This window comes from Cervus elaphus, chromosome 11 (assembly GCF_910594005.1).
Source record: "Cervus elaphus chromosome 11, mCerEla1.1, whole genome shotgun sequence".
Classification (NCBI taxonomy): Eukaryota; Metazoa; Chordata; class Mammalia; order Artiodactyla; family Cervidae; genus Cervus; species Cervus elaphus.
This window is the reverse complement of record NC_057825.1, coordinates 60,317,668-60,340,125: the sequence shown is the minus strand read 5'-3', so window position 1 is coordinate 60,340,125 and position 22,458 is coordinate 60,317,668. Positions and strand designations below refer to the sequence as shown.

The following is a 22,458-nucleotide window of genomic DNA, read 5'->3' as shown; positions in this document are numbered from 1 at the left end:
TCTGCGTATAAGTTAAATAAACACAGGGACAATATACAGCCTTGATGTACTCCTTTTCCTATTTGGAACCAGTCTGTTGTTTCAAGTCCAGCTCTAACTGTTGCTTCCTGACCTGCATACAGGTTTCTCAAGAGGCAGGTCAGGTGGTCTGGTATTCCCATCTCTTTCAGAATTTTCCACAGTTTATTGTGATGCACACAGTCAAAGGATTTGGCATAGTCAATAAAGCAGAAATAGATGTTTTTCTGGAACTCTCTTGCTTTTTCAATGATCCAGCGAATGTTGGCAATTTGATCTCTGGTTCCTCTGCCTTTTCTAAAACCAGCTTGAACATCTGGAAGTTCACAGTTCATGTACTGTTGAAGCCTGGCTTAGAGAATTTTGAGCATTTACTAGCGCGTGAGATGAGTGCAATTGTGCAGTAGTTTGAGCATTCTTTGGCATTGCCTTTCTTTGGGATTGGAATGAAAACTGACCTTTTCCAGTCCTGTGGCCACTGCTGAGTTTTCCAAATTTGCTGGCATATTGAGTGCAGCACTTTCACAGCATCATCTTTCAGGATTTGAAATAGCTCAATTGGAATTCCATCACCTCCACTAGCTTTGTTCGTAGTGATACCTCCTAAGGTCCACTTGACTTCACATTCCAGGATGTCTGGCTCTAGGTGAGTGATCACACCATTGTGATTATCTGGGTTGTGAAGAACTTTTTTGTACAGTTCTTCTGTGTATTCTTGCCACCTCTTCTTAATATCTTCTGCTTCTGTTAGGTCCATACCATTTCTGTCCTTTATTGATCCCATCTTTGCATGAAATGTTCCCTTGGTATCTCTAATTTTCTTGAAGGAATAAGGTTTCCACATAAAAACAGGCACAGGTCTTGTAGACTAGCCCTAGCCTCATTTTGCACACAAGTGGCTTTCTCATGTCATGTGACAGCCTTCTCTGAGTAGACAGAAAACACCGACATAACTCGTGTCCCTTGTCTACGCTCCCAGAGTAACCTCAGCGAGGAGGGTCTCATGACCCATCCTTTGCCACCAGTCAGCTCTCTCCCCCGCCAGCCCTGTCAAAGTGACCATGGTGGTAGGGACAGAGGTGATGTGTGGGCTCAACATCAAAGGTGTCCTCCCACCAGAGCCTCCTGGCTGCAGCCACTGTCGGCTGCCCAGTCTGCCAGAGACCAGCATTGAGCCCCCAACACGCCCGGCCCTCTGGGTGGTCAGTGCCCACTGGCAGCAGGCTGATCACACGGGACTACTTCCACTGCGGACGGGGCAGCTTTAAGTTCCCACTGAAATAGTCACTTATTCTGGACTCACGGCTTCTTTCCCACATGCAATGCTTCTGCCAAAACTCCTGTCTGTGGACTCAGGGAATACCTCACCCAGCATCACGATACTTTACATAGCAATGCTTCTGAAAAAAACCAAGCGTGACAATGGGCCCCTGATCATGGAATTCACTGGTCTCACCCCGCCCCTCACTGCCCACAAGCAGGCAGCCTGACAGAGGGGTGCAGTGACCTCTTGAAGATCCAGTGGGTCTGGATCCAGGAGACCCCTTGGGGCATCTGTGTCACCATGCCCTGTGCTCAGGGTCAATGGGAAATGACAACAGCCCACCCAGGCAGGACAGCTAAAGGACTAGACCCTTCAGCATGGAGCCCTGATTCCCCAGGTCAGAACCACAGCAGCCGAGCTGCTCGCTGGAGGCAAAGGGGCAACGGAGCGGGTGGTAGGAGAGGCAGTTACAGACACGAGGGCTGTGGTCAGCACAGAGATTTCCTTGTTCTGTTAGGAATACAGCCATGTGTGTACCTATAAAATACCTTCGTTTCATCACTCTCCCATTCCTCATCACAGAACATCAGCAGTGCTGACTTTATACCTCGGGCTTGGCGCACACACATCATGGAAGACTCGGCATCTCTCCGTGGGGTCAGCTCGTCCCAGTGGCTCACAGCACAGTGATCTCACATCAGCAGAAGCAAGCCCCTCGCTGTCTTTACTCAGAGATGAGGCTGGGTCAGAGCTGGGCTCAGGGCCCAGCTAACAGGGTGCACTGTGATGGGTGCTTTGTGTGGCAGCTTGGCCAGGCTGTGGGGCCAGTGGTCAGCCCCTCATCTGGACGCTGTGGGGAAGTTGTGTCCAGACGTGGTCAACTCCACAAGCAGGGGCTTCAGGAAAGCAGGCTCTTTGCAGCATGGGCCTTGATGACCAGGTGGCCAGTGCCACCGGTCAAGTACCTAGGGAACAAGCAAGGTTTCCTGGGAAAGACTGCCTCCAGATAGCACCTTGATCCCGGACCTCTCTCAGCCTGTCAGTGCCAAGGTCTTTGGCTTCCAGCCTCCGTGATCATCACAGGACCCAGGCCCTCAGAAGAGCATTAACCCAGGCCCTCAGGTGCGTAAATGCACCTCTCTCTATTCGCTCTGCTTCTCTGTGGAACTCTGATTGAACAAACCAATAACGAAGGCTTTTGTAGTCAGCAGAAGACATCAATCCCATCTTTGTTCAGTCGCTCAGTCGCGTTCGACTCTTTGTGACCCCATGGACTGCAGCACGCCAGGCTTTCTTCACCATCTTCTGGAGCTTGCTCAAACTCATGTCCATTGAGTCAGTGATGCTATCCAACTATCTCATCCTCTGTTGCCTTCTTCTCCTCCTGGCTTCTATCTTTCCCAGCAGCAGGGTCTTTTCCAATTAGTCGGCTCTTCGCATCATGTGGTCAAATTATTGGAGCTTCAGCATCAGCCCTTCCAGTGAACATTCAGGGTTGATTTCCTTTAGGATTGACTGGTTTAATCTCCTTGCAGTCCAAGGGACTCTCAAGAGTCTTCTCCAGCACCACAGTTCGAAAACATCAATTCTTTGATGCTCAGTCTTCTTTATGATCCAGCTCTCACCTCCATACATGACCACTGGAAAAACCATAGCTTTGACTAGACAGACCTTTGTCAGCAAATAAATGTCTCCACTTTTTAATACACTGTCTAGGTTTGTCATAGCTTTTCTTCCAAGGAGCAAGCATCTTTTAATTTCATGGCTGCTGTCACTGTCCACAGTGATTCTGGAGCCCAAGAAAGTAGTCTGTCACTGTTTCTATTGTTTCTCCATCTATTCGCCATGAAGTGATGGGACTGGATGGCATGATCTTAGTTTTCTGAATGTTGAGTTTTAAGCCAGCTTTTTCACTTTTTCCCATCTTAGCATTAAACAGAAATCTCCAGGACTTGTCTAACGTGATAAAAAGCAAAGACATCAGAAGACAGTGGATGCAGCCAGAAATGCAGCCACAACTACTAGTCTTAGAAAGATACCAGGAAGTGATAACATTTTCTTTAAATTGACCCATCAGTTCTACTTGAGATATGGTTGGAAAGATAGTGAATCCTCTAAAAAGATGAATGTGCTTCATTCCCATGCCACGGGCGAACATGTCTTGTAATTTATTAAGATGTGGCCTGGAAGGAAATACAGAGCTCATAACAGTCAAGCCTGCCCCCAGAGTGACCTCGCCCTGGAGGGAAGCACAGGTCTGCAGCTCCTGTCCTGTCCCAAGGCGGGGATGCTGCCCCTGCCTCCACACAGCCGCCCGCACAATGGTGTGTGTGACAAGATGGGAGGGCACTGCAGTTCCTGAGGCCTGGCCTCCTGTGGGCACTACCTTTGGTTTATGGGCTGTGCCAAGGTTTTCTCTTGAACTGATTCCATCAGCTGAGATTCCCTGGGCATGAAGGACTAGAAAAAAGTCTCCCATGTCTGATGAGGACACGGTGGTCTCAGAAGATAGCGCTAGTGGTGGAATTCTGTACCAGATAATTCTAGCTGAGGTTGGATCACGTGGGCCCATGGCCCAGGGCCACTTGAATGTACTTGGACATTCACCTTTCGTACTATCAGCCAGCTCTCCTGGCTGCTCTGGGTGTTCAGGTGTCAAATCTCCCCCATCCTGATTAGTTACAGTAACATTTGCCCTCCTGGGAGAGTTACAGAATGGCTATTACAGGTGAGTCACAAATTCTTTTCCATTTATAGTTTATCGCTACTTTAAAAATGAATTTGGGGGACTTCTCTTGTGGTCCAGTGGTTGAGAATCTGCCTGCCAATGCAAGGGACACAGGTTCTATCCCTGGTCTGGGAGCATCCCACATGCCCTGCGGCAATTAAGCCCATTTGCCACAACTACTGAAGCCTGAACACAGAAGCCTGAACACAGAAGCCCATGCTCTGCAATAAGAAAAGTCACTGCAATGAGAAGCCTGAGCACCAAAACGAAGAGTAGCCCCCACTCACTGCAACTAGAGAAAGCCTGTAGCAACAAAGGCCTAGCACAGCCAAAAAAAAAAAAAAAAAAAAACTTCAACACTTTTAAAAAATGAATTTTGGTTTAATGTTTTGCAGCAGAAACCCAACTTCTGACTGGAATAGTTTTCTTGGGTGCCATCTATCCTTCAGGCTAAATGTCAGGTGTGAAACTAAGACCCTAAAAACCCTTTTACACCTGTGTTTCTTGGTGGACACAGGAAATGGAGCATCCAGTATAGAGATGAACAAATACTGTTTCACAAAAAGAATGCCAACTGGCCCAGGTTCATTTCAAGTAGGCAACGTTTCTTGATTTGGCAATGTTAAGTGTCCTTTTTCCGAAACTGCAAAACCAAATCCCCTTTTAATCTTTCCTCAGGAGCCTCAGGAATAGAAGCTGTGCATGTATATCTAACCTGCAATTCTTATGGGATCTGGCCTTCAGTGAACTGTCAGATACCTAATAATGGTTCCTAATACTTTTGTCCAAATACCTATGCTAGGCATGTATGTAAGGAGATCAAGCCAGTCATCTAAAGGAAATCAACTCTGAATATTCATTGGAAGGACCAATGCTGAAGCTGAAGCTCCAGTACTTAGGCCACCTGATGTGAAGAGCCAACTCACTGGAAAAGACCCTGATGCTGGGAAAGATTGAAGGCAGGAGAAGGGGACGACAGAGGATGAGATGGTTGGACGGCATCACTGGCTCAATGGACACGAATCTGAGCAAACTCTGGGAGATAGTGAAGGACAGGGAGGCCTGGTGTGCTGCAGTCCATGGGGTCACAAAGAGCCAGACACGACTGAGTGATGGAACAACAAAGCATGAATGAGCACTTCCTCCTTCCAAACCCCATGGCAGGCGCCATGCTGCTACCTCACTGATGCAGGAATCAATCGGGGGAAGCCCCTGGAGCCCCTACAGGGGCAGCAACATAAGCCTCTACCCCTTTCACACGTATCCATTCATCTGGGCCCTCCTTCTCCAAATTCAAGCTCCACTCACCGTGTAGCAGTTTTGGTTCCTGCCTGCCCACACACCCCGTACCCTGATGCCCTGGGCACCCAGCAGGAGAAGCTGACCAACAGGCCCGAGGAGAGGGCATGGGCACTGGCTGAGCACCAAGGCCTGGCCTTACTCCTGGGGGCTACCAGATGCCTGGCCTCAGCCCCACAGGTGTGCATCACACCCTGAAAGCTCACCAGCACCACACTGAGCTGAGGCCCAGAAGTTGCTGAATTGAGTCTCAGCCCAGGACAAGGGCCAGGGCCTCGGAGGGAGAACAGGAGGTGGGCCAGGCCCTCCTGGGAGAGTGCAGAGGAGAAGGTCCCAGGCTGCCTGTCCTGTCCCACTCAGGGTCTGCAACCTACCCGTGTCACCGGGGGAGGGACACTCTGATGGCGTGTTCTCTGCAAAAGTAAGTTGCCTGTAAAGCCTCACTGTTCTGACAGTGGGGATATATGCTTTCAGGATGGGCTCGCTGTCTGCCTGAGGATGACACATCTGCCTCACACCAGCCCACCTCCTCCCACCAGCAGTCCAGCTGTAGGGAGCAGAGCTGAAGGGCTGAGGTCATGAGGCCTCCAGAGGCCTGGAGCAGTCAGCAAAGGGCCCTCCGCCCCCCAGGGCACCAACTCTAGTGCCGTAGCAGGCAGGACTGCCCAGTATGCATGTCCCAGGGAGGATGCAGGTCTCCATGGCCCACGGGTAGACGGATGACTGCTGGACTCCTCAGCGACTCGTTCATGGGGTGGACAGGGTTCCTGAAGCCCTTGAGAATGTGCCTCCTGGGCTGTGTGCTCAGTGAGTTTCCTGCATAATTGAGCCCCACTGGGGATGCAGCGCTGACTGAGGGCAGGGCGCCCTGTGTGTGGGCCTGTCCTACCTGCAGAGGTCAGTGTGATGTTGGGGCCTGCCGGGGATGCCAGTCCTGGTGAGGTCAGACCCAGTCTGCTCCCTTACTGGGTATGATGTCTGCAGGATACCTCCCCCTGTCCTGCTGAAGGGGGTGGCAGGGCTGGGGGCACTGGAGCAGAAAGCCATGGCCTGTCTCGAAACTGGAAATGCTTTGGCAACAACTGATACACTGGTTACAGAGCTGACACAGTCCTCCTCCTAGTCCATATCTTAGAAAGAGCATGGGCAGCAGCTTGCTTGGTACGTGGACACCCAATGGGGGAAATGAATTTACAAACCAGTGGTTCTTCACTTTAGGAAAAGGTGCCTGGTTGTTTATGAACTTCAACTTTGGGGCTTCCCTGGTGGCTCAGTGGTAAAGAATCTGCCTGCCAATGCAGGAGACTGGTGTTCCATCTCTGATCTGGGAAGATCCCACATGTCAAGAGCAACTAAGCCTGTGTGCACAACTATGGAGCTTGTGCTCTAGAACCAGGGAGCTGCAACTACTGAGCACGTGTGCCACAAGTACTGAGGCCCACACATTCTAGAGCCTGTGTTCTGCAACAAGAGAAGCCACTGAAATGAGAAGCCAGCACCCCACAGCTAGAGAGTAGCCCCCACTCACTGCAACTAGAGAAAAGCCCATGCAGCAATGAAGACCCAGCACAGCCAAACTAAAAAATCTTTTTTTTAAAAAAAGGCAGGGACAATTCCTTAAAAAAAAAAAAAAAAAAAAAGCCTCATCTTCAAGATTTATTCAGATTGTACATTCCTGAGTTTTCATTAAACATGTCATTGTACCACTCCCTTCATGTGTGGTGCACTTGATCACTCAGTTGTGTTCAACTCTTTGAGACCTCATGGACAGTAGTCTGCCAGGCTCCTCTGTCCATGGGGATTCTCTAGGCAAGAATACTGGGGTGGGTTGTTGTGCCCACCTCCAGGGGATCTTCCCAACCCAGGGATCGAACCCAGGTCTCCCGCTTTGCGGGTGGATTCTTTACCATCTAAGCCACCAGGGAAGCCCAAGAATACTGGAGTGGGTAGCCTATCCCGTCTCCAGTGGATCTTCCCAACCCAGGAATCAAACCAGGATCTCCTGTGTTGCAGGCAGATTATTTACCAGCTGAGCTACCAGGGAAGCCCTCCTCCCATAATATATACACACAATTTTAATCTGGGGCTGTGGTTAATAAAGGACAGTTCACCTGCAAACTATCACCATGAAGTCCCTACAGTAAGCAGGCTCACCTGCTCTGCCCTGGCCATTGGTCCAAACCCACCCCCAAAACCTTAGCTACAGAGGCCACACCTTCTGTGTGGGTTTGGTCAGTGGTTCACTCTCATGGGACCCCTTCTGGCTGCACTCGAGTTATGCACAACCAGAAGGCAGATGCCGCAGGCTCACAGTCCCCTCTTCTGGGCCGACCTCAGGGCCTCCTGCCAGCAGTTACCCTGGACTTCTTGCCCCCCAAGTCCTGCCTGAGCCAAAAACATCAGCAGTCATGTCTCATGGGGAGGGAAGGTTATCACAAGTCAGTGCACTGGGGCCAGACAGCCTGGAGACCAGAGTCCTCAGCCTGGCTCCACAGCCAGTGCTCTGTGATCCCAGGCAAGTGCCTCAGCATCGCTGAGCCTAGGAGGATCATCAAGAATGAACAGTTTATGTGAAGATCTTTAGAGGTTCTTTCCAGTTCCCATACTCTATTACTCTGTGAAAAGGAAATACCAGGGGAAATATCAAGGAAATACCCCTCATCGACAAGAGGAAAGTTAACTTTCTTCTGGCCCATAAAGTAAAGAATTTCCCATAAGTCATGCGGTTGGAACTTTACCGGCAGTTTTTCCAACTCTTGTCAGTCAACAAACATCACCAGATGCCTGCTATGCATGTGGTACCTCCAGGGTCAGTCAGGGCTCTGAAGTTTCTGAAGTAAGTTTTAAATTAGGACTTAGCACAAAATAGCAACCATCTACACACACGTTGGATCAAATCCACTAAGCTGGTCTCGTGACTCCTGAGGGTCGTTTCAAACATGGGTCACAAGAAGGACCCTCAGCACCCTGGGGCCACGGAGAGCACTGGCCAGAGTCAGGCTCCAGCAGGCAGTCAGCCTTGGAGTGGACGCAGGGGAGGGAGGCGCGTGAGTGTCCCTGGTCAGGCCTGACCCCCATCGTCCTCCCACCTGGGGCCTCCCGGCAGCTCTTGGGCTGCCCACCACTGGCTACCTCCTTTGGCCTTTGCTCAGTTGAAGCTGCCAGGAGCCCTCCCCTTACCGACAGGTGCTCTGCTTCCCATTCTCACCACCCTCTAGGGTCCAGGCAGATGGCCTCACCATCTGGATCAGGTGCTGTCCCCAAGGGACCAGACAGGATGCTGTCTACTTGAGGGGCATGCTCCAATCAAAGCTGGTTTCATACTGAAAGGTCTGAAAACATCCAGAGGGACCTCCCTGGTGGTCCAGCGGATAAGACTCCATGCTCCCAATGCAGGGGGCCCGGGATTCATTCCTGATCAGGGAACTAGATCCCACATGCCACAGTAGAGATCGAAGATCCCGAGTGTTGCAACTAAGACCCCTCACAGCCATAAATATGTGAATGAAGTGAAAGTCAAAGTCGCTTGGTCATGTCTGACTCTTTACAACCCCATGGACTATATAGTCCATGGAATTCTCCAGGCCAGAATACTGGAGTGGGTAGCCTTTCCCTTCTCCAGGGGATCTTCCCAACCCAGGGATCGAACCCAGGTCTTCCATATTGCAGGTGGATTCTTTACCAGCTGAGCGACAAGGGAAGCCCCTAAAGTGAAAGCTCGTTCAGTCATGTCCCACTCTTTGTGACCCCATGGACTGTAGCCTGCCAGGCTCCTCTGTCCATGGAATTCTCTAGGCCAGAATACTGGAGTGGGTAGCCGTTCCCTTCTCCAGGGGATCTTTCCAATCCAGGGATTGAACTCAGGTCTCCCGCATTGCAGGAGGATTCTTTACCATCTGAGCCACAAGGGCAGCGCAAATATGTGAATAAGTATTTTTTAAAAGTGTGCACCAGAGAGAGAGGGAAAACACCCCAGGCTGTAGCAAAGCCAAGAGCATGAGAAGAAGCCACCTGGACAGCGAGGCCAATAATGGGAGTGACCCCTGCTGGGGACCGGGCCCGCTGTCCAGCACAGCCTGGGCAGCACAGTGGCCTGACCACTGGACACGTCTCACTGGCTCTGAAAGACCAAAAGTGAAGAAAGGTAAAACGGCTCATCAACGATTTCTTAATACAGATCCCATGTTGAAATGACAACATTTTTGGATATTGGGTCTAGTAGATTACACCATTAAAATGAATTTCACTTTTTATCTTATTTTTAACTTTCCACAATGTGGCTACAGGAAGACTGCAAATTACGCGTGTGGTCTGAATTGCGGTTCCATCTGCGGCACTGACATAGAAATCTGGACTCCCGTCTTGGCTCAGCCCACCACTAGCTGATGGTGACGGAGGCCAGCTCCCCAGACTCAGTTTCTTCCCAAAATAAGCCCACTTTCCTCATTGCTGGGGAAGAGCTGAGGGCCACCCACACCTACAAGGAGGCAGGCGCCCTCCCTTGGCCTGTGCCCTGAGACCCAGAGGGCCCTGTGACCCCCTTGTGTGTGCTGCCCGTGGACAGAGCACCAAGGGGAGGACGACACTGCTCACATGTGTGTGAGGAGGTCTGTGGATGTGCAGGCAGTAAGTGTCTAATCCCAGCAAAGCAAGTAGTTCACCATGACTTTCCCGCAGAAGGAACTGAAGCATCTTGAGGAGGGCGTGCTTTTTTCTGATGTTCATGAGCACGCTGGGCTTGGATCACCCTTCCCAAATGGCATCTGATGCCAAAGAAGTAGGACCACCCACTGGGCACTTACCTTCTCATTTTTCCTCTCGTCTGGTCTGCCTCCTCCGCTGGTGGGGCTGGATGCGGTCAGGCCCCCGGCGGTGCCCCCTCCAGCCTCCCCATTGAGGTTGGCGGCGCTGACGTTGGGAGGGGTGACGGCTGAGGCAGCCGAGGCGAGTGGGATGGCCGGTCGGGGGCACTGCGTCACTGGCTGGGGGCTGTGCTGAGGGGACCCCAAGGCGGGGGGCCTGAGGCCGGCGGGCAGGCGAGACGGGGAGTTCTGAGAGCGCAGGGGCGACACCGTAGCGGTCGGCCGGCCCTGGATCTGGGCCGGGTGGGCAGCTGGGAGAGAGGGGTAGAGAGGGCGGGGGAAGGTCAGCCTGCAGCCGGCAATCCTGGGGCTGTGGCCTTGCCCTCCCGCCCACACCTCTGCCGACGCCCTCACCTTAGCCTTTCCCAGGTTCCTACAGTCTGAACTGCAGTTGTCTGCCAGTGATGAACCAGTACACTCCGGTTTTACAAACATCCTGTTCAACCCTTCTAGACCTGAAGCCCCTAGTGAAATGAAATGTTTCCTGCTTTACGCTCTACCAGTAAACAAGCCTTTTCCAAATGCACATTTCTGAGCCCAGGTGAAACAAAGCCAGCTATCTGGAAGCCATCAGCTGCTTCCTCTCCAGTAAGCGCTGAGGAGCTGGGGGGATGTGAGAGGCGGCCATACCATTACATTCGCCTTCTTTGACGGTGAACAAGGAATTAGTCTGTGAACAATAAAGAAAGCAGGACTGGCCCCAGACAGCCATATGCATATGAAAGAAATGATTTCAGCGAGCCCTGACGCTTGCATCTTCCCATACATGGAAGATCACTAAATCTTTTCATGTGAGAGATATAGTTTTCTCTTAATTAACAGTAATCTTTTAATATTTAGATTACCTACTTCTCCCTGCAAACTTGTATGTAGCCTGGCTCCTCCCCCACCTCCTCAAAGCACTCTGGGTCACCTGAGATGCTGTCTCCTGGGCTCGAGCCCTAACATTCCTACTGAATAAAACCTAACTCTCAGCTTTTAGGTTGTGTGTATTTTTTTTAGTGGACACTGTGGAGGAGCCCGAAAGAAGCCTGGGGAGTCCCTGGGTTACCAGACACCACTGAACGTGAGGGGATCTCTGGACAGTGTGGCTGGGCAGTCTCCACCTGGAACTGGAAGTTACGGCCCAGCCCCTGGCTCCCAAGCCCAGTGGTCAAGTTGGCCAAGCACCAGCCACGATCACCGACAAAGGCTCACCGTCCATTTCCCTACCCCAGCGTAAGCTCTGCGTGGTGGGACCTTCACGTTTCATTCACTAACATGTTCCAAACAGCTGGAATGGTGCCTGGCACATAGTAAGCGCTGAATAAAATTGTTTCAGAATATTTGTGTCCGAGAAAAGAGAACTCGCCTAAAACACCTGTACCGATTTCACAGAACTAAACCACTGGAGAAGAAAAGAACACTTCCCAAGAGAGGTGGGGCTCACTCCACAGCTGGTATGAGGGTTAAAGTCCATGGGCCCTCAGTCGCCCGGCTGGCAGGACCCAAATGTGCGCCTGTTACCGGCTAAGCCTGCTGGTGTGCGACACCAGAGTAGACGTGGGCTGCTGGAGGAAAGACTGTGGACATGCCATTGCTCTCAGTCTGCCCCCCCACTTCTCTAACCCGTCATCTCAGTAACTCTGGGCCCCTGAATCCTGCCAGCTCTCACAGGTCCACTCCGCCTCCCAGGACTGGGTTCAGTGGGCGCTTTACAGAAAGCAAGTGAGTGAAAAATGATCTGCTTATTGTCACCTCTGTCCTTCCCTCACTCTCAGGCCATCATGTCCTGTTGCATGGAGGAGCAGATGCTGGAAAGTCCACAACTCAGGGCCATCTCTGTCTGGACAGAACCCCTCAGGCTCCAGGGCCCGGGGCATGCACTCAAGTTTCTCCTGTCCGTAACTCTGCCCCCTCCTGTAGCTAATCCCGCCCTCAGGCCAGAGCTAGACTCACCTCCAAGTCCAGGTGGGGCTCCATTCCCTCCCCTACTCCAGGAGGGGTCTCAGTACAGAGCACACCCAAGAAGGGCTCAATACTGACCACCCCTAGGAGGGGGCGGTCAGTATTGACCACCCCCAGCAAGGGGTTCAGTACTGACCACCCTCGGCATGGCCTCCACCCTTAGATGTCCTCAAGGGTCCACCTGTCAGTCTTCTGCAGGAGGTGAGAGTCAGCCAACACCATCAGCTTCATCCCGGAGCCCAGGAGGCCAGCACATCAATTCTCTTGTGTCCCATTTGTTTACATCCAATAAACCATCCTCTCTGTGTCCAGAACAAGGGGCAGGAGTCCCACATGATTCACTCTTCCAGGAGTCTCAACTCACTTCCATACCAGAAACATGCCTTCTCACCCCATTCTTTCATCAAGTTATCTGGACAAGAGCAACTGTGACTCCCCTCTCATCAAATTAATGGACACTTTTTTGTTTTCAGGAAAAGTACTATTGAAAAAGTACTCAGTCATTTGTCTTCACACCAATACCACACTGATGACTGTGGCTTTATCAGTCCAGTTCAGTTCAGTTGCTCAGTCGTGTCCGACTCTTTGCAACCCCATGGGTCGCTGGGGTCGACCCAGCGCTGCCGGGTCATGCTGGGTGTGCTACAGCACACCAGGCCTCCCTGTCCATCACTAACTCCTGGAGCTTACTCAAACTCATGTCCATTGAGTCAGTGATGCCATCCAACCATCTCATTCTCTGTCATCTGCTTCTCCTCCTGCCGTCAATCTTTCCCAGCATCAGGGTCTTTTCCCATGAGTCGGCTCTTCACATCAAGTAGCCATTTTCCCATGAGTCGGCTCTTCACATCAAGTAGCCATTTTCCCATGAGTCGGCTCTTCACATCAAGTAGCCAAAGTATTGGAGTTTCAGCTTCAGTCCTTCCAATGAACACCCAGGACTGATCTCCTTTAGGATGGACTGGTTGGATCTCCTTGCAGTCCAAGGGACTCTCAAGAGTCTTCTCCAACACCACAGTTCAAAAGCATCAATTCTTCTGCACTTAGCTTTCTTTCTAGTCCAACTCTCACATCCATACAGGACTACAGGAAAAACTATAGCTTTGAATAGATGGACCTTTGTTGGCAAAGTAATGTCTCTGCTTTTTAATATGCTGTCTATGTTGGTCATAGCTTTTCTTCCAAGGAGCAAGCGTCTTTTAATTTCAGGGCTGCAGTCACCATCTTCAGTGATTTTGGAGCCCCCCAAAATAAAGTCTGTCACTCTTTCCATTGTTCTCCCATCTATTTACCATGAAGTGATGGGACTGTATGCCATGATCTTTTCTGAATGTTGAGTTTTAAGTCAACTTTTTCACTCTCCTCTTTCACTTTCATCAAGAGGCTCTTTAGTTATTCTTTGTTTTCTGCCATAATGGTGGTATCATCTGCATATCGGAGGTTATTGATATTTCTCCTGGCAATCTTGATTCCAGCTTATGCTTCATCCAGTCCAGCATTTCTCATGATGTACTCTGCATATAAGTTAAACAAGCAGGGTGACAATATACAGCCTTGATGTACTCCTTTTTCTATTTGGAACCAGTCTGTTGTTCCATGTTCAGTTCTAACTTGCTTCTTGACCTGCATACAGATTTCTCAGGAGGCAGGTCAGGTGGTCTGGTATTCCCATCTCTTGAAGAATTTTCCACAGTTTGTTGTGATCCACATAGTCAAAGGCTTTGTTGTAGTCAATAAAGCAGAAGTAGATGTTTTTCTGGAACTCTTTTGCTTTTTTGATGATCCAACAGAGTTGGCAATTTGATCTCTTGTTCCTCTGGCTTTTCTAAATCCAGCTTGAACATCTGGAAGTTCATAGTTTATGTACTGTTGAAGCCTGGCGTAGAGAAAAGCAGCTTTACAATGTGTCTTAAAATCAGTGTTAGCTTTTAACTTTGTTTTTCTTTTCCAGGTTTTTTTGACCAAGGTCCTCTGCATGCCTATATGAATCTGGGTAGCAGACTGCCAGGTTCTACCAAAAAATTGGGTTAGATCTTGATTGGCACTCCACTGACTCTATAGGTCAGTTTTTGGAGAATAAACACGTTAACAACATCAAGTTTTCTTACTCCTAAATAAAGTATATCTCTGTAAATGTTTAAGACTTCCTTAATTTCTTTCTTTAATTTGCAATATTTCCGAGTGTTCAAGTCTTACTCGTCTTTTATCAGATTTAATCCCAAGTAATTTATGTTTTTAATGCTATCAAAATTGGTATCATTTTTAAAATGCCAATTTCCAAAAATCATTCCTGGTATAGAGAAACAAAATTGGCTTTTGTATGTTGACCTTGTATTCTGTAACCTTTGTGCCTGTTTCCACCTGGTACGATTTTCCTTCTTTCTAGAGACGACTGACATTTTTCATGGTGTGTGATGACATCTTTTTAACTTCACTGTGTCTGAATAATTCTTTATTTTGCTTTCATTTATGAGAGACATTTGTTGGGTGTAGAATCCTAGCTTGACAGATGCATTTCTTTCGGGACTTGTTAAGTTTTCCACTGTCTTCTCACTTGTAATGTTCCTGACAAGAAATCTACTGTCACCCTTATTTTTTTCCTATGCTATGTATCTTTTCTTTTGTGTTACTTTCAAGGTTGTCTTCATCACAAATTTTGAACAATTTGATCATAATTTGCCTTGTTGTAGTTTTCTTCATGTTCCTTGTGCTTGGGAGTCACTGAGTGTCACTGATCCATCAGTTTACAATTTTTTTTTTTTATCAAATTTAGAACAATTTTGGTCCTTATTTATTCAACTAATTTTTCTGTCCCACCCTTGTCTCCTTTACTTTGGGGACTTCAATTAAAAATATATTTGACCACTTGAAGTTGTTCTACTGCTCACCGATGCTCTGTTCATTTTAAAAAATTCTCTTCTATCTCTTTGTTTCACAGTTTCTATTGCTAGATCTTCAAGTTCACTACTATTTTCTAAGCAATGTCTAATCTGCCATTAATGCCATCCAGTGGGTGATCTCACACTGTGTAGTTATTTTTAGAAGCTTGATTTCAGTCTTTAAAATATCTTCCATGTTTCTACTTACCTTTCTGAGCATATGAAATGCAATTATAACATCTTTTTTAGCATCTTTGTTCTGGGTCAGCTTTGATGACTGGTGGGTTGATCTCATCTCTGTGGGGCATGTTTTCCTGCTCTTCTGCATGCCTCGTGCTTCATTATTGCCATCAGACACAGGTGGGCGAGATGCCACTGCCCCAGCCGGGTGAGCTCTTCTGCACGGTGGCTGGTGTCCTGGGAGCTGGCTGGTGGGAACAGCCACTTCCCAGCAGAGTCCTTGTGCTCTTGGCCCACGGGGTCCCTCACATGCCTGCCCATCGGTTCTCAGTGTCCTGAGCCAGGGACATTGCACTCTCTGGGGCTCGGTCATGCAGACCCTCAGCTCCGTACCCCAACCCAGAGAGCCTTCTCGTGCTCTCCCTGTGCTGACACCTGGCCTTCTCTCCAGGAGGTGAGCTGGGACCTTCCTCTGTGTTCTCATCTCTCATGGATCACCATCCTTGGTCTTCTAGTATCCAGTGTCTCACAACCACTGTTTTATACATTCCTTGTTTTTTTCAGTTGTTTCTGGTGGGAGGGTAAATCCTGACCTAATTGCTTTATCTTGGCCATAAGCAGAAATCTAGCTTTATCCTTTACATATAAAAATCTGGTTATATCTATTATTTTAAACCCTCTTAGGAGCCCTGCTGCCCACTGAGGTCAGTTCCTTGACCCAGTGGAAGAGAAGCAGCCTGATCTGCTCCCCTCAGCTTTGTCACAGGGCTCACAGCCGCCAACACGCCTGCCCTCTGGGGCTCAGAGCCTCCCTCGTGCTCCACCACTGCACGCTCTGCTCTGAGCTTTAGACCTAACGTCCACCTTGCCTCTGCAGAGAAACTGTCACCAACACCCTGCTCCTCCTTCCCACCTCTGTCTCAATCACATTAAAACAGAATCACTCCAAGCACAAACCGTGGTCTTGCTCATCTCCATGCCTTTGTGGCTGGAATTCCCCATTTGTTTGGTCTACCCAGGTACTTTCTGTCTGTACTTTAGAAACCAAGGCAGCATCACATCCTCCTGGAGATAGTCCACAGGCCCCTCAACAGTCGCCCCCTCCTTCCTCCTTGGTCTGAGGGAGGTACCCCTCCTGCTCCCTACAGCCTCATACCCCCCAGGCCTCCACCCAGTGCTTTTCAAATTCCACTGTAACCTGGGTCTCCTTGTCTTCCTCTCTAAGGGGTTGGATAGAAATGGGTCCAGACCCCAGCAGAGCCCTCATGCACCCAGCTCTCTCCCAGTACATTTTGCTGAGAAATGAATGGCTATGTGGGGCCCTTGCCCTCTGGGCACCATGGCCAAGGCAACCAGGTCTTTGTCCAACTGCCTGACTGTGGTTTGGTCTGAGGACACTAACAAGGATCTCCCAGATGCCAGAGCTGGGGTTTGCTGAGATGGGGCAGTCACTGCAGTAAGCGATCCTCTGCCTGTGCACACTGTCAGCACTGTGTTCTTGCTCTCCAGACACAGAAGGAAGTGGAAAACGCTGTGGGGACTCCAGACGTCTAATTACTGCTATGATGGGGGCATCCTGTATCCTGGCTGCAGCACATGAGTTGGGGACGAGCCCTAGGCTGGAATGCACCCGGCATGCCATTAAACCATCCTATGCCTCACTTTCCCACACGTGAATTAAACAGATGGAAGAGCATGTCTGTTACCCATGCAGGTTACCATGGTGATTGAGGACAGAGAGAGTGTTGTTTTGCTCTGGCTGGCCAATTTCTTTGATTCTGCTGTTATTCCATTCCATAAATGAGATGAGCAGGTCATATTCCTCTTTGAACTGGTGGGTTCCTCACGTGGCGGGGTGTGGACAGGCCCTCGTAGGGCACTTGGTGCAGAGCTGGGTGGCTGGGATGGATGTACACTCCATGAGAGGCAGGCCTGCCATGGCTCTCAGCATCATGGGCTGGGGAATGGATGCGGGGGTCACAAGCAGGAGGACCTGCTTGGAAGCTCCAGACCCAGGAGACCAGCACCTCAGCGCACATCTCCCCAGCCATGGAGCAGCGGGTGGGCACTCCCTGGACATGCTATCTCTAGGCCTCAGCGGCTGCATCTACAGCTGGAGGCTACAATGAGCACCATCAGCTGCCCTGAGCCACAGCCGGCTGGAAGGTAATGGCTGGGCCGAGAGGTCAGCCAGAGGTGATATCACTGTAGATTCTTCTAGGGCAGAGACAACTAGCTGTTCTCCAGGGCCCTATTGGCCAGGTGAAAAACAGGCCTCATTTTTCACTAATTTAAGGGAAAAAAAAAAAACACATATGAAGGACTCTCGTTTTCAGTCGCTAAGTCGTGTCCGACTCTTCGTGACCCCATGGACCGCAGGACACCAGGATTCCCTGTCCTTCATCATCTCCTGCATTTACAAGGTGAGTCTTAGCAAATCTACACCAAGGCAGGGCCAAGCTCACCCATGAGGCTTCCTTGGTACAGAGCCCACTGTGGCTGAATAAGACCACCCAGCACGAGGCTGGACACCAGGGTGGGACTGCTGTCGGGGACTTTCCTGGTGGCTCAGTGGATAAGAATCCACCTTCCAATGCAGGGGACACAGGTTTGATCTCTGCTCCAGGAAGATACTACATGTAACTAAGCCCGTGTACCACAACTATTGAGCCTGTGCTCTAGAGCCCGCGAGCTGCAACTACTGAGCTTATGTGCCACAACTACTGAAGCTTGGGCACTCTAGAGCCTGTGCTCCACAACAAGAGAAGCCACCACAATGAGAAGCCCAAACACCACAATAAAGAATAGCCTCCACTCGCTGCAACTAGAGAAAGCCTGCACACAGTAATGAACACCCAGCACAGTCAAAAATAAAATAAATAAATTGTTGTTGTTGTCTAGTTGCTAAGTCATGTCTGACTCTTTTGCAACCCCATGGACTGTAGCCTGCGAGGCTCGTCTGTCCGTGGGATTTCCCAGGCAAGAATACTGGAGTGGGTTGCCATTTCCTTCTCCAGGGAGTCTTCCTGACTGAGGGAATAAACCAGCTCTTGTGCACTGGCAGGTGGATTCTTTACCACTGAGCCACCAGGGAAGCCCAAAATAAAATAAATAAATCATTTGGAAAAAGAAAGAGATTATTTTTGAGAATGGGGTCGGAGTGGAAAGGAATTCTGAATCATTTAAATGAAACTCAGAGGCACATCCTCCCGTCCTGGGTCCCTTTCACCGCACAGTGACAATGTTACTGGCTTACGTATCGGAAAGTTACTGGCCTGGCTCCCAGGAGGACCATGTGAGTCAAGCTTAGCAGTTCTCCTTAGCTCACTGCCAAGCTTCCAAGCAAGATGCGTTTACCCTGTTCACACCTTCAGGAACCTCCCCACACTTCCTCTCGTCTCATTCCTCTCGTCCTGACTTCTGGTCGGTCTTCTACTGATGAAGCTGCAGGAGGAGCAATGGCCATCACTTCTCAGCCTCAAAGCATCTCAGGAAGCACCTCTGTGGATTGGTTTCATTACCAGCTCTGTCCTGGTGTGGGTGTGCTGCCTCATCAGCAGACCCCTTGGTGAGTGGCATGTAGATGCAGGTGACCCACGGTGGCTCACAGGGCCACCCAGAGGTGACAAGGTAACCTCACTGGTCCAGCCAGTCCTCTTGCTGCATGAAGTATATAAACACCTGTGAATTTTCTAATCCATTCCAGCTGTAGGACAGGCTACGAAGATATGTCAACATGTTCCCCAGGACTAGCATAAATTCATGATTACAGGGCACCCCTCCACAGATCGCTCAAGACCTGGGTCAAAGGACGCTCATAACTTGTGTCCCTGAGATCACCTTCCTCAAATTTTCCAGCAGAGTGAGGTCCCTAGGAGGCTGCTACTTACCAGGGGGGCCGGCGCTCCGGGCCTGGCTGGCCGCTGGCTGGACTGTGTGCCGCAGACAACTGCCCAGTGGGGGAGAGGCGGCCTGGTGCTGGGCCGGGACCTGGGCTGTGGTAAGGGGAAGGGCTGGCCTCAGGGCCGTGGCTGGGCTGCTCAGACTCCCACCGCCTGGGTGCATGGTTGTGGCCATCCCTTTGGCCAGGGGAGACCCTCCGACTGCATTATTCCGGGGTGGCCCAGCCCCTCCTACAGGAATCCTGAAGAAATGAACAGAATGAAGTCAGGGGAGGGCACAGATACACCCACACCACACAGACTGATGAAGAACCACTCAACCCCTTGGCTCCGGAGCTGGAGGCCACACCATCCAGGACAAGCCCTACAGCAGCACCAGGATGACCTGGGCATGTGGTGTCTAGAGGCCCAGCTGGACAGCAGAGCCCCTGACAACCACACGGTCTTTCCACGTGCATATGTGACAACCAGTGAAAGAGCCATGGGAAACAGGGAAGTGATGCTAATCAGATATTTTGTTCCAGAGTCACTGCCTTGATTTAGTCTAACAAACAGCTGTGTGTCCCCAAACAGAGGCAGACGGAATGGGCTTGGCACATCTGGCAGGCAGCAGGAGGCAGGGGCCTGGCTCCTTCTGGATGAAGGACTCCTGGGAGTCCAGGAAAGGGCGCAGACAAGCCTCGTGTTTGCAGTTTTATCCCAGACTTTCCAGAGAAAGTGATGTGGAGAGTCCAGGACACACCATGGAGCACAGGCTCACACAGAGACTCTGAGACAGGCCCTGGCGGCTCCTTCCCCCGCACGGGCCAGCCTGAACCATGCACAAGCACCAAGCGTGTGGGGCTGGGGTGGGGAGCTCCTGGGATCCGTTGTCAGGATCACACGCCTTCCATTTGTCCAAGAGCTGGGAAAACTCCCCATCTGTCTCCTCTGGATCTCAGCCGTGAGGCTCGGGGAGCCACCCGTGGTGGGAGCAGGCAGAGCCTCTGCAGAGCAGCTGTGGGGAGAAGGGCCTCCCTGCACAGGGCCACAGGACCACGGGGCTCACAAGGTGGGCCTTTCCAGGAGGGCCTGGGGGATGTGGCTCCCGGGCCTGCTGCCGTGAAGGTACAAGTCAGGCCGCGTCAGTGCAGGTCTGGGTGTTTACTTTGCCTGGAGTCTTATTGCCAAGAGAGCAGAAGCTGGTGGGGTGGGGAGAACAGGGGGTGGGGTGGGGGGAGTCTGTAGCAGGTCTCTGCAGGTCCTGGGCTGTGAACACAGGGCTGGGGCGTCCCGGGCTCCCCGGAGCGAGGCCAACCTTAAACCAAACCTTCAGGGGACACCCCTCTATATGGAAACATCTGACAGCCCTGGGTCACCTCGAGCTAACTGTTAAACTTGCTTTTGCCAGTTTATAAAAATAATATAACAGTAAATTCGTAAAACACAGGAAATTACAAGGAAAGAAAAAATTAATTACTCATAATGCTCCACTCAGTAATAATGGTTAACTTTTGGGAACAAGGAATCTTTCTTTCATGTGTGTGAATGGCACGTGCTTTTTGCACACACACCCACTGTACTCATACGTGCACACACGCACATGCATGCACCTGTGCCCACGAGATCCAGCCCCGTGGCATGCCCCTGTGTGGTGCTCCAGATCCTCCCGGCCACCTTCTCCCCGGGGCCACGGGCAGCGGGCAGCAGAAAGGCAGGTGAGGCATAGCCCCTGGTCTCCACTCGGCTATGGCCACAGGAGGCGGGCAGCGAGGGCCTCACCTGGAGACGGGTGTCACATAGTTGCCAGGGAACACGCCCGAGAGTCCGGTGCGCAGGGCCGTGCCCTTGAACCAGCCGTCCCGACACTTCTCCAGGACACGGTATGTGTCGCCCTTGCGCAGCTCTAGCTCGTCACTCTTCTGGGGCTTGTAGGCGTAGAGCGCCAGGTACCTGTGGGTAAGAGGCGGGTGGTGAGTGGTGCCATGCACAGAAGGGCGCCCTTGCACACTTAGCGGGCAGCCAGGGACCAGGAGGAGACCCTGGGGAAAGACCCCCGGAGCCACGGGCTCCACACCCTTCACCAACCAGCAGGCTGAACTCAGAGAAGTCCTGCCAGGACCAGATGGGGGGCCGGCTGTCTGGGCCCATTTTGTTCTCTTTTCTCTGATTAATACCTGATGCTCTGGGCAAGAGAAGGCTTTAGGGAAAATGGGTGAACTACACAGCCTTGGATGGGTTTCCTCGTTTAGTCCCACCTGCCCACTCACCCATCCATGCAAACTGGAGGAGATTTGGAGGCCCTTTTAAAGAAAAACCAGCCCAATTAGGGACTCCTTAGATAGGTGACTAACTGAAATTCTACTTTTAAGATCAGTGACTAACTGAAATTCTACTTTTAAGATTTTTTAACAGCTTGGTGGTGTGAGCCCTAGCCGGGGGCTTAGACACTGTGCTCCTCATTTGCCAGGACTCTTTGAAACGTCCTGAGCCCCTGGCGCCACCCTCAGAACCTCTGATAAGTGCTTTGCTACTCTGGGGGTTTGTGGAAGGGGTGGTTTGACCTAACAGAGAGAATGTTTTCAGGCAAATATCCTGCTTGCAAGATCTGGGAAGGAAAAGTGGTGGGGGCTTCACTCCAACAAAGAAACGAGATGCATTAAAACAATTTTTTTTGGCTGTAACCATGTGGCATGTAGGACCGTAGTTCCCTGACTAGGGATCGAACATGTGCTCCCTGTAATGGCAGCATGGAGTCTTAACCGCTGGACGGACAGGGAAGTCCCAAGATGCATTTCTAAGAAGTATCATCTCCTGGGCCTCCTTTCAGGATGGGCCTGGTGGGCACACTGCCCCTGCTGGGCCCCAGGAGCCTCCTTCTTTGCCCCCTAGCCACCCTCTCAGCCTCCAGGACTAGGTGACTCCAGGGGCTACCTGCACTGTCCACCTGCCCTGTGGAGCATGAAGCTGTGGACAGAGGGCCATCCGAGGGAGAAGTGCTGGCCCTGCTGGAGAGAGAAGGACCTCAGGCAGTGAGCAAGAGGCTCAGAGGTTCCAGTAGCCAGGGCAGCCCTCCCCCCAACATGGCATAGTCCCCCCACATACCTGGCAAGCCTCCCCCACACCCAGCACAGCGCCCACTGGCACCTACTTCCACAGTGGCATCAACCCAGTTTCTAAAAATAAGACAAGTGTTAGCAACTGTAGCAAAGACCCGACGAGCTGTGTGTATGTGTGTCTGTCTGTCTGTCTGTGATACAGGGAGGGGCCTTCAGATGACAGAGTGATCTCTGGGGATGAGCTGATGATCCTACTCAAAATTCTGGAATCCCCAAGTCATTCAGGGAACAAGGTTTGTTTTCACCTCTCAGGATCTTCCCATCACAGTGAGAATGAGTTA

The 22,458-nt window shown here is 50.9% G+C and overlaps 1 protein-coding gene across 1 annotated transcript in view; it reads right to left on the bottom strand.

Annotated features, from left to right (window-relative positions):
• The window catches only part of SH3RF3 (SH3 domain containing ring finger 3), a 156,639-nt gene that overhangs the window by 17,597 nt on the left and 116,584 nt on the right, over nucleotides 1–22,458 (bottom strand). The window contains exons 6-8 of the mRNA XM_043917908.1: nucleotides 20,841–21,011; nucleotides 19,068–19,321; nucleotides 10,112–10,422 (exon numbers count right to left, since the gene is read on the bottom strand). Coding sequence (XP_043773843.1) covers nucleotides 10,112–10,422; nucleotides 19,068–19,321; nucleotides 20,841–21,011 — 736 coding nt within the window. The remainder of the gene's footprint in view (nucleotides 1–10,111; nucleotides 10,423–19,067; nucleotides 19,322–20,840; nucleotides 21,012–22,458) is intronic.